The sequence below is a fragment of the Accipiter gentilis genome, chromosome Z (genome assembly GCF_929443795.1).
Source record: "Accipiter gentilis chromosome Z, bAccGen1.1, whole genome shotgun sequence".
NCBI lineage: Eukaryota > Metazoa > Chordata > Aves > Accipitriformes > Accipitridae > Astur > Astur gentilis.
This window is the reverse complement of record NC_064919.1, coordinates 18,100,462-18,113,106: the sequence shown is the minus strand read 5'-3', so window position 1 is coordinate 18,113,106 and position 12,645 is coordinate 18,100,462. Positions and strand designations below refer to the sequence as shown.

At 42.7% G+C, this 12,645-nt stretch overlaps 1 protein-coding gene across 2 annotated transcripts in view; it reads left to right on the top strand.

Moving 5' to 3' along the window:
• The first annotated feature begins 310 nt into the window (after nt 1-310).
• The window catches only part of DGKQ (diacylglycerol kinase theta), a 102,556-nt gene continuing 90,221 nt past the window's right edge, over nt 311-12,645 (top strand). For both annotated transcript variants that reach the window (XM_049795884.1, XM_049795882.1), the window contains exon 1: nt 311-512. In XM_049795884.1, the coding sequence (XP_049651841.1) occupies nt 311-512 (202 nt within the window). The remainder of the gene's footprint in view (nt 513-12,645) is intronic.

Below are 12,645 nucleotides of genomic sequence, written 5' to 3'. Positions count from 1 at the left end.
TCAGGCCGCGCCGGGACCAGACCTGAAACGCCTGGGAAGCGGCAGGATGGCGGCGGCCCTGAGGGAGGGCCGCTGGCGTGAGGGGAGCCGGCGGGGCGGCTCCGGCGTCCCCTCAGGGCGGGCGGCGCGGCGCGGCGGAGCGCGGGGCGGCCGGCAGGGGGCAGCGCGGCGCCGCCCGGCGAGGCCCCGACGGGGCGCCGCCCCCGCCCGCCCCCGCCCCCGCCGCGGCCGCCGCCGCCGCCGCCGCCGCCGCCGCCTGGGGCGGAAGCGAGGGCGAGCGGCGGCCGGTGCCGCGCCGCGAGGAGCGGGCATGGCGGACGGGACGCGCTCGCTGCGCGGCGGCAGCCCGGCCTCTAGCCCGCTGCTGGGCGGGCGGGGCCGCGCCGCCGCGGCGGCGGCGGCGGCGAGCAGCTCGCCGGGCCACAGCTTCCGCAGGGTGACCCTCACCAAGCCCACCTTCTGCCACTACTGCACCGACTTCATCTGGGGGCTGGCCGGCTACCAGTGCGAGGGTAAGGGGATGGCGGGGGGCGGCCGGGCGGGAGGTAGAGCAGCCGGCGGGGGGGTGGGGGGGCGGCAGGCCGGGCGGCGCGCCGCCGTGCTGGCCGGGGCGGCCGCCGGTCGTGCGGGACCTGCTGGGAACGACCGCCGCGTCCTGGGCGAGATGGGGGGCCGGGGGGCGGGGAACAGGAGAAACTGAAAAATTCCTACAAACGCTCCTAACAGAAATTCTAATAGTGATCATAAACGGCAGCAGCAAAATTCTCATAATAATAAAATGGCACGGTATTAAAAAGAATACGTTCTACGAAAAAAACTAACAACAGTAATGATAAAAATTCTAGTAATCGTAATAAATTCTCATAATAAAGTCTGACGACCACAGTAATACTAAAAATTCTAATAATAATGATCTCTAAAATACAAAGGTCTGAAGCCGACAGTGATACTAGTATTACAACAGTAGTTCTAATATTAATAACAACGAATTCTAATAATAATAAATGCTATCAATAATAATAAGTCTAACAACAATAATTTTAGTAATAAGTTACAGTACATTCTAACAACAATAATAATAATACCAGGAATAAGTTGGGCTTATGGCACTGCCCGCTCCTGCCTGGTGGCACAGCTGTTTGCCCTGATCCAGCACTGCTCCTGCCCATCCTGGGATGGATCCGCTGCGAGCCACCGGCCTCTCCCGCAGGCACCAGCCGCTGCCCACCGGGGTGGCCGGTGGCTCGCAGCAGAGCCATCCCAGGGGTGTTCTTACCTGCTGGCATGCCCGATGCCACGGAGGAGCCACAACCTGTGTCAAGTTTGAACCTTTTAAACCCTGATGCCAGGGAGGGAAGAAGGAATTGCTGGGTCTCCTTGCCAGCCCCCGTGGCAGCTGGGGTTTGTGGAGGTGGTGAAGTTATGGCCCGTTCTGATGCAGCGAAACCAAACGGTGCTATAAGGAAAAGAGGGGCTCTGCGTGTCCTGCCTAAAAAAACCCCAAAAAACCCAAACCCTAAAACAACACCTTGATGTCTTTTTTGAGCATATGCAGCCCATCCGGCTTGGGTTGCATCTCCAAAACCACATCTGGAGGAGTCGTGTTGTACAAGAGCTTCATTGTTGAGGTGGTATCAAACAAGGCCGTGGGTGTAGAGAAGTACCCTGCAGTGCTTGAAATAGCTCCTGTCTTTTGTCGTCGTTGTGGGTGAAGAGGGTGCAGGATTAAGTTGGGTGGAAGTCATGCTGTGTGGTGCAAAAAAAGTCTTGCAAGAATGGTTTTAGATTTGCTTAAAACTTTGCTGGGAGATGCATCATATTGTCTGCATAGCAGAAGGTCACTGCCTACCCTAACAGCAAAAAAACCCCAACCTCGAGTGAAAATTTCTTTATTTGTGAAAAAGCATAAAGCTAATCTTTTACAGTCTTTTATTTACGTCACTGCCTTAAAAAAAGGCAAATTACTAGAGTCATGGAAGTGAGTGTTCAGGTGCCACTTTTGTTACTTGAAGAGCTGCGCGGCTTGGGTACGTTAATAAAATGTGGAAGGCTTTCGTTCAGGATGTCTCGCTTTTGTTCCATTCACATACTAGGTCCATAAAGGTAGCTGTAACTTGAGTTTAGGGTCTTTTCCTAGTTTGAAAACTGTGCTGACAGTTTGTGGTCTGGGATTTTTTTTTCCCCTTTGGCTTTTCAGGCTGAATTCCAGGTAAGGGCTGTCTAATGACGATGTGTTAATGAGGAACTTCTAAGCTGCATTGCTAAGATATGTCTTTTAAACCTACATCCAAAACCTCCACCCCAAACAAGTTGTGTGTGTGAGGGGTAATGAGAAAAAATACTCTTCATTAGCTGTAACATTCCCTGCTCAGAATGTGGGGGGCGAAACCCTGTGATGTCACCTGACACGTCAGTGTCTCCTTTGGGTGAAGAACTGGGTTTTTTAGTTGTTCATTTGTCAGTTTTCAGCCAGCTATGCTCAGTGTAATGTTTGTCTTTTCCAACAACTTAACTGCTAAACAACAAATTTCAAAAATACCCGATGGGTCATTCGCTGACGGTGGCCACTGTTGACAGCAGTCTACACCCTCGTACCTTGTTGTATAACTTGGCAGCTCATTCGTTCCAAGTTATTTAATAAACGCCAATATGATTTCTTGAATGGTATTTTAAGTAAATACAGTTTAATAATTACCTCCTTGTCACATTTGCTTTAACTAATGGAGTTTGACCGTTGTTCTTTAGAAAGTAATAAAAGGGTGATCTCTAGGAGTACCAGCCTGATTAAGAAAATAACTCACCCAGCTTTTAGTGAAGGAAAGGTTTGCAGTAGACTGGAAAAAACTTGGTAGATAATTGCTATCTCCTTTTTCTTCTCCCCAGAGAGACTAGGACTGTGGGTTTGATTGCAGCTGAGCTGACGTTGTTGTCACTGGCATTCCTTTTGATAAACCACCTATGGGCTTCAAAATGAAGCCATCGAGTGGCTTTTTTCTAGGTGAATTTGCAATGGTTTCTGTTCCAAATCTGTGGGTTCAGGTGTTCAGTCCCCTGATGCTGTTTGTGTTGTCCTTCTCTGAAGGTGGTCTTGAATTAAACAAGTTTCCAAACTTTGAAGGGAACTGAGCATGCTGATGATAAGACTCCATCAGTTAAAGAAAGGAGAGGAAAAAAAAGCTCCTGCCTATCATTATTTTGAGTAGTTTTGTGGCCTCAATTACCTGGATTTGAGTCTTTAATTGATCACAATTTGTGCTTTTGACCCTTGGCATCTTCTATATGTGAATGATCAGGTCTGTGGAGTTTTTCAGTAAACTTACCAACTACTCAGCAGACTGGCACATGCCCATGTGGCTTACATCGCTGTGTAGCAAAAATACAAGAAAGTGTAATGATTTCTTAACACATTTCTGGCAGTGCAAGCCAAGATAAGTGATCCTTCCCTTTTCTTCTTGTGTATTCTGAAAAATATGTAGAAGGGGTGCTCTGATGCTCTCAGTACAAGGCACAAAGTGTCCTGGATCTAATCTCTGTTTTGAAGTGAGACACTGCTTCCCTCTGCAGTTCAGGACCAGTACTGCTGTCGCCAGCACTTTGAACGGGACAGGAGGTACTGTTGGGGAGAATTGCAGCTCTCTTGCTAAATTGGCAAAGTATTTTTATAAGTGAAATTTTACAGGGAAGGCAGTAGTCTTCCTATGTGGGGTAAGTGTCCAGCTGGGTCTGAAGATGTGACTGTATTAAGCTTTTGTGCCCATATTTATTGTAATCTCAGTCAACCAGGTTTGCAGCTGTGGTTTATTTTTTCTTTCTCCACACCGCCCCCCCCACCTTGTTTTCCATAAACCCTTTGTAAATCACTCTTTATTTTTCTTGCCACTTTACTCTTTGTAGCTGTCACTTCCTTTGATAAGTGTGTGTGCGAAAGAATAAGTAATGTTTGGATTGTAACATGAACAATTACTTTCTTATATTGCTCTTGCTTTCCAAATCCTGGTCATTTCAGTTTTGAGTGCGTTTAAATTTCCTCAGGCTTGGCAAGGAAGAGGTAGTGTAAGTGCCTGGGTTTCTGTGCATGTGTTTGTGCATCTTAAAAACAAAAAGTATTAAATATATGAAGTCTGTAGAAAAAATAAAGAGTTGAGTTCTCATTGATAGTGCACAGAAGAACCAATTTCATACATTAGAAAAATAGCTAGCAGATAGTTTAATTTGGAGTTTAGGATTTACTTTAACCACCATTAACTACATTTCTTTTCACAGTGCTGCTTGTTTTTCCATAAAAGACTTTAAAAAAAAAAAAAGTAGGAAAAATTGTGAATCTGTACATTTTGGGGCTACAAATATTTCCAGTGCTATAAATCTTTCTAATGTCAACTCAGTTTGGTTTATTTGCCAAAGGTAAAATGTAAGGGGTTTAAGTAATAAATAAGCAAGGTGGTTAGCAAATTTAACAGAATTGTTTAGCTATTTTCAGGTTTTATATATCTATCTCTATATAGCTATCTTTAATTAAAACATTTATTGGAAGCTACTGTCAGGGACTTTTGGTGTCTGTTTCTACTAAGGAAATGTCATTTGAGCAGGTAGGGTACTTGTCTTGATATGAAGGCACTAAGTCACATGATACTTTGGGAAATAGCATCCTTGTTTTCTGGTTTTGTGTTTTTGGAGGTTTGTTTGTTTGTTTGTTTGTTTGTTTTTAGGCTTTGTATTCTAAGCAGAACCTCCAAACTTATTCCGAGATGAAGAGATCCTTGTTTCTCCTTATCTGGTTTAGATGTTGGCTGACAACACTACAGCTTTTCCAGAATAAAATGTAAGTGGTGAATTGGACTTATGTTTATGCCATAAATCTCTGGCTTAGCAAGACCGCTGTAAAGCTGCTGTGATTCATACAGCCATGTCCCAGACATGGGCAAGCCATGTTGTTCCTTGTTGGTGCAGGAGAACCTGGAGATGTTCAGACAGCATCTCTGCAGCGGTCTGACGATGGATATTCTGGACATGTTTTGAATGGAGTCTACTCCATTTAAAGACTATTCTAAATAATTGGAGTCAGATAGGGAAGGTGTGTTTTAATTTAAAGCTGGGAGTTAGACCAACAGGGAGTTTGTAGGGATATGGAAACAATAGCAGGGAGTAACGGGACAAGGAGCAATCCCCTTGAACTCTCATCCTTTCTAGTTAGTTCTGTTGTTGGGACAAGGCAGCTGGAACATCCTTGACCCTGCTGGCTTTTTCAGCTCAGTTTTGAAGGAAGTGAATGATGTATGAGATTCCCCAGAAAGTCTTAAGACTTGCTTGCAGTTCAAAAGGAAGCCAAATTCTTCCTTCTTCTGATGATGCTTGGCTTGCTTTTGGTGCACTTTGAACTAAAAATAAAAGCTGCAAGAAGGTAAAATCTTGCTTCTATCCCACAATCAGTTTGAATTTTCAAGACTTGCTGGCTTTATTCTTTAGTGGGTTCCTTGTCAGTGGTGGGGCCTTTCCGTGCAACAATAATATATTTGGTATTGAGATGCAGTGTGAGTTTGTGGTTGAGATGTTGTTAAGCTGATGTGACTTTGCTGCATTTAAAACTCAGATTTAGTTATGCAACTCTAAATCCATCTTGCGAACAAACACAAAGACTGTCAAAAAAGAAGAAGAAAAAAAAAAACCAGCAAAAAACACTCTCCAGAAGAAACCCTGATGCAGAAACATCTCCGTTCTGGTCAAGCTGAAACATATGTTGGGGAAAAATGTTTGGGGCATTGACTGACACTGAAAGATGCAACTTACTTGCTGGTCTGGATGTGAAGAATAATCCGTTTTGTGTACTGAAGAGAATTTATGCTTTTCTTTTCCCCACCTGCCTCTGACAGTGTTTTGGAGGAAAATATCATTGGCACCATCAGTGATGCAGAGGAAAGGACAGGGAGCTTTGCGAGGATGCACACAGCTTTTGTAGCTGGAAGCTATATTTTGTGTTGATAGCATTATCCCAGAGTCCAGAAACTCAATTAGGCAGTAAATAACTTACCACAGAAAGTGCTAAAGCCAGTAATCCAATAGCAGGCTTTGCACAGCACTTTCATATCTCATCTATGTTACTGCCTCAGTCTGACTCAGTGATAAATGACCAAAGCAATAAAGAAGGTGCTCATCAATCCATCATGGTGTGGAGTGGCTGTGGCTGGCACTCTGCAGGTTTCCTTTCTAGATGATCTTTCATCTCATGTTGCTTAGACTCAATGTATTCAGCTGTTCCTCAGCCATCTTCTAGGCTAATACCCTCTGGTTCTTTTCATCTCGCACAAAATTTTTCAGTGTTCCTCTGATAAGTTTCCTGTGGACCATAGTTCTTGCAGTGCTGTGCTAAGGGTCTAAAAAGCCTTTTATTCTTTCTTGCAGTTGTGTGGGAGACAAATGCCTGACTAGTTCTTTCTTTCTGATAAACAAAGGACATTGAAATCCAAGGCTTTTTCCATAAAACATTTTCTAAGCACTCTACTGAGCCATTTAACAGCATTTTCTTTAGAACTTGGGTAGTGTTTCAATCAGAAGTGACCTTAGTACTGCATGGGTGGAGAAGCACTTGCATGTTCCTCTTTTCTGTGATGTTGTCGTGCATTAGCTGTGTGTTTCCCCTTGGTTCAGGTTTGGTTCCTTTTTGGGAATCAGTGCATGTTGGTAACGTCTCCCCTTTCTCTAGAGATGGTGTGCGTTCCTTCTTTATAGGTGTAGAAGTTTGTATTAAAATGGGATGTAGCGCATCTTACTCAGCAACACACATCTCTGTGTGTGATTACTCTGTCCTCCTTCAGTTTTAGTCTTCAGCAATTTTTTTTAGTAGTGGCGTTATTTTTATTCCAATGTTTTCCTGGTAATGTTGGACAGTATCCTGGGGTTTTCCATGTGAAGTAACCCCATTAAGCAATCACTTTTCATTGAGAGTTGCTTTATAGCAATTACCCAAGCGTAGATGCTGATCTTGAGGTGCGATTTCCTGCTTATAGTGCCATGGAGGATGATATACAAGGTTTTTAGCTTTCATTCTCTTCTTGGCAGTTTCTAACGAATGTTTCTGTTGATTCCTGCCCCTGCCCCTCCTGTTCTGAATTCCAAGTCCAGGGATAAGGAATTTTGCTGCATTGTTTCCAGGGGTTTCTCTGTGGGCAGGGTCCCTGTTGCTTGTCTGTTTTCTCCTCTTTGATTATGTGCTCTTTATAACTTGTCTGTAACATTGCTTTTCTCCTTAGTATCCAATAGTAAACTGGTTCTCTTACTGATTTGGAGCTCTTTTCTCAGGTGGCAGCTTTGAATTATCTTTGAATCAGGCTGTCCCCAAATTACCTTTGCTTTTTGGTTAAGTCACTGGTTTCTTCCAGAGTTGTTTCTAATACTGCATTTCATCAGCTCAAACCGTCTTCTTTCTGGGCTACTTGTTGCTCATTAGGCCCATCCTGAGCTGGTTCATGAAAATACCGTTGGCGAAACTGCTTTTGCAACTCCTATTGTAAACAGGTGACAAAGTTACATTCATGTATTTAATTTGACTCACCTCCACTGGGGAAAGAACAGGATATGTGTATAGCATATAGACCTTTCTAAAAGATAAAATAATATATGCTGATCACTGCCTATTGTTCCCTACCCCACACATCAAGCCTTTTTGTTTAATAGAACCTTTCAGTTTTGAGAGAAGCCTGTTAGGAAACACTCTGAAGCAGAGTGCAAAAACTAACATTTGTATATCACAATGTGGTAAGGAACTCAGTGGAAGTGTACTACTTTTTGAATAAATGTGCCACCACAGTATTCTTTCTTTTAAACCATATTGTTGCCTATTGTTTTCTCACTTGTGGAAGTTTGTTATTCACCAGAGTACAGTCAACCCCTAATTTCACTTCCTGTTTTTATTTAAATACTTTTATTTGCTTGGCTGTGGAAGAATGTGGGTGTGTGCATGTATGTGTACATATATTCATACATATATATTCACATCTATATACACACTTGAAGAACACGTGTATTTGTATTTTTGTATATGTTTGTTGCTTTTCCCCTGTTTAAAATTGAATATTAGTGATTTACTTGGAAGTATGTTTAGGATTATGAATGTAATATGCTGATTCCACTCACCTACTTGCCTTCTTTTTAAATACCACTTGTATGATATAAATGTCATGCCGCTTGCTATGTAAAAATAATGTTGCTTAAGATCTAAAGCAACTAATAGTGACAATAAAAATTACTGGTTTTGAACACAATTTAGTCTGTCCCTGGAGGTTTTACACACAGAAGAGTGCTAGAGACATTCTGAATACTTTGCTAAACAGATGTGCTTGGGAGAAACCGAATTATTTGAAATTCAGGTGTGAGGAGCAGTCTGTTGTTCTGCAGGGTAGTATTAGATTACAGTGGCTAGGAAATAAGACTTCCAGTTTAAATGCAAGAATATGTAGCAAAAAAATCTCTGTTCCTCATTGCATTTCTTTCTCCTCAGCAGAATGTGTCACACATCTTAATGTCTTGGTTTGTTATGATGTAATTCAGGAAATGAGACTGCTTTTTCTGCAGCACTTTCTCTACAGTGTGTGGAGATAAGAACTGGTATACCTTGTTAACCAGTGAACGTAGGAGTACTCCACTAACCAGTTCCGTAAGTGTTTCAAACAGAAATACTTCCTTAGTGCTGAAATCATTGCATGGTTGGGAGCTTCAAAAGGAGGCAGAATAATACAAGGAAATTGCTAGGATTCCTCTAAGGATGAAGAGGGCATGAGGGAATGATCTGAACAAAGTGAAAAGGCTAGTCCTGTTTGAGACTGTGGATGCTCTCTTTCAGGATAAAAAAATGCCTTTTGTGAGATGAAAAGTTTTCTTCAGAATGTAGTTAGGATGCCAGAGAGAGTGTAAATCATCGCACATACAAATTTGCATGGGGAACTGATTAGGACTAGCAATCCTGGAATGTATCTGCTATAGAAAGAAGTCCTTAGACTTGAAACAAGGGTGTGGGCTGAGTAGCATGACCTAGGAAGAACTGCTTTTTCACGTTAAACCTCTTCTCAAAACAGTGTTGATATGGAGGACTGAAAAGCTGATTTGAAACTTCTTGGATATTCACAAATATTTAGAGAATTCAAAACTCTCAAGACACTTCTTCAGGGTGATGCACGAATTTTGGGTGGCCATGGATGCCATTGGATATACTGGTGGTGTAGTACCCCACTGGGACAGTTGTGCCTGGCAGGTGTGCATGTAAACTGGGAGCAGCCGTCTGCCCTCAGTGCTGGAGAGTTGTCATTGCTGGTAATAGCAGCCCTTTCAAAAAGTAATCACAACCCCTTTGTCCTAGAACGGTTTGAAACTTGAGGAGAATGGTGCTTGCAAGTTTTATGTTCCAACCCTCTGTCTGGATGCTGGGGAGACTTAACTCTGCAAGTAGAAGATGCTGAGTGAGAAACGAGCATGTGACCCAAAATGAGGAGGTGTGAAGGAAGAGATGTAACCTTAAAAACAAAAGCAAGTGAAAAGAGGCCTGTTTTGATTCCTGTGCCATTGACTTACATGCCTGTAGTTTCTCTTGTGAAGAAGAGAAGTTAACCAGTGCTGCTTATTCCCAACAGCAGCTGGGACTATCAGACCTCCCCAGCCAAATCCTTTTGCAGAAACAGGTTGAAGTAGGAGGTAAACATACCATAATGTTAAAAATACCCTTCAAGACAGCTAAGTATTGTCAAGTCTATTCTGGTTTTGACCTCTCTTACTCTGTTCCTCTTACATTCTCTTTGCTTCAGAACAGCTCCTGTCTGGCAAGTGCCTTGAAATTTCTTGAAGCTATTGTATTTTTCATTCATGAGCTTTTTCTTCAGGAGGAGCAAATAGATTATTTAAAAAATAAATCCTCCTCCCCTTCCTTTTCCCAAGTCTGGAAAGATAATGAAGATACAGTATACTTATTGAGTACTTTTGCTCAGTGTAACTTTTTTTCTAAATACAGTCTCATGGGAAGCCCTAAGAACCTTTCAGTATGCTTTGGTAATTCATGTGTATAAATTAATAGCTGATTATGTTACATAATAAATTAAGAGCAAATGCTACAAGAACTTGCCATGCCAATCTGATCGATTAATAAAACCACACCAAACAACAAACCAAAATAAACAAAATAATTTAGTCCCTCTTTAGGAATGATTTATAGTTTCTCAGGGGTAGATTTTGAATTTTACTGTTTTGTGAACAGAGCTATTGGAAGTTGTGCTGTACTTGTAAGTGGTGTATATAACTTGACACTGCAGGCATCTGTTCTCCAGATAGACGTAAATGCTCAGCTTCTATGAACTACATGTGATCTTACTCATGTGAAAGAGGCTGTTCCTTACATTCAAGGTAAGTATTACTGTTGAGTCTCATGACTCAAGCCCAAGCAGTGGAATTGAAATCCTCACTCTTTCTTAATAGAATCTTTTTAAAATGCTTGAAATTCATAAAAAAATAAGAGTGGTTAAAGAAAAAAGTAGCACAGAGATTAGCACCTTCAGTTTGCTAGCCTTTAGGGAAATAGTGCCTTGTGAGTGTTTTATTTTCCTCTGATTCACCACTGTATGGATCATTTGCCTTTAGTTTCCTGACCATGTCAATACCCTTGTAGCAACCACATTGAAGAAAATACTGAATGTACTTACCCAGCTGGCAACCCTATTTCTTTGCTCTTTTACTTTTTTCCCCCTCTCTTCTTTCCAGCTCTGTTTTTCACTCAAGTCCTACAGTTTTGCACACTTCTGTCTGTGATGTGGCTTGGAAATGAAGCCCTATAGGAATGAGAGGTAGAGGTTGCCATGGCAACTGGGATGGTTTGGGGTTTTAATTTTTTTTTCCTTCACTTGTTTTGTGGTGATAAGCAGTGTTGAGATGCCCTACATAATGCTGAGATTACCCAAGTTAAAAGAGGAAAACCCTTACCTTGGGGTTACATGTATCAATAATTGGGCCTACACTTCAATTGTACTCTGTGTTTCTTTTTAAATTGTAACTGCTGTGAAGGTAGGTGGGTGCTATGGTAGCTCAGGTTAGCAGTGGTTTTTACTGTAGCCTCTTCGGGATTTTTTTATTACGTTTTTATGTTCTGTGTTCAGTTTTTAAGAGGCAAGGTGAAAGGAAGTGCACCTCCTAGGGACTGCAACCCTCCTGCTTCCCGGTTATATCACTGAGCAGAGGAGGCTCGTTTTATGTAAAATGCTGCCTGTCTCTCCCTTCCTCAGTCGATTTAAAGGCTTATGTGTGTTTTGGAGGGAATTCTTGGGGTTTCCCCCTCCTAGACCACTAAGCAAACTCACTGAGGCTCTGTGTGCATGGGATGCATGTGCGGTGTATGTTTTGTGCCCCTGGTGATACACCCCATAGGTGCAGAACTACATTATGGCTGCTCTGAATGGGGTAGTGTTGAGAACAGCTCCAAATCTTTGAGTATCATGAAGGATTCCAGGCAACTGTGTCAACATCACAGTTTTCTGCCAAAATGCCATCATGGCTTACGAAGTCCTACTGTGCCTTAAATTCTGCTGTGATCCGCCCTGTTTATTAAAGTGCAACTCAAATTCTTCTTTTTCGAAGCTGAAGATGTGCTACTGTTATTTCCCTTTTATAAGTGGGGAGGCATTTTGACTTGAATATGTCTAAAATTGCAGAAGTGTTAACAGGACTGATTTTTGTAGAAGACATCTGTGTTGTCCACCCGGGTTTTCAGAAACTAGTTATTGAAGTCTGATATTGACATTGTGGTGTGTGAAGTTTTAGGCACTATACTGAGCAACCAGTGATAGTCATGCAGGAGGCCATGTATGTGAGGGCTGGAAACTGGCAGGGTTTATGTAGGTTCCCTAACCATGATGAAGCTTTAGTTATAAGGACGCTTGCAGTAAATGTCAAATTGTCTTAGCGGATTTTCCTTAAAATTGAGGGCTGGGTCAGACTGCCTTGTGGTTTTTGTTGTGTTACTCTGTTCCGAATGCTGTAAGCTATAGCTCTTTGTTTTGACCAGTAGCTGTGAGTCAGCTGGAGAGTGCTGATAAACAATTGACAAAGTTTCTCTTTGTAAAGCAGTGAATTGGAGGAGCTGTTGCAGACAACAGCTGCAGGGAGTTAAGTACCATGTCTTTAGCATTCCTGACACCCATGTTCTACAGTAGGTGGTTCTGTGGTCCAGCTGGGTCTTCCTTGTCCCTCTCCTGGTTTTAACCATTACATGTTTCTCTGCCCCTGCTCTCCCATTTCACTTGCAGATGCAGCAGAGCTGGCACCTCTCTGCTCTAGCCACTGTTTTTTAATCTATGGTTCAGCTGACCACATGGGCAATCTGCAGCAGAAAACAGGAGAGTATCCAGCTTAAGGCAGAGCCGGGGAAAAAGACTAGTATTTAAGTGGTCTTCAAGAGGCCTGTCTATAGTGGTATCTGGTACTTGATTTTCTTCTTATCCCCTTGGCATCTTGCTGAAATTTTGAGTTGCATGTCAGAGGTCAGAAGAGGACCTCTCTTCTCCCTTCAAGGGTGTTAGGAGCTGTAGCCTTTTACTGCAGGTGAATTGAAGGTGATTAAAAGCTTTTTCTGACAGATTTCAAGCTGGCTTGACCTTTTCTAGCTGTGTAAAGGCTGCA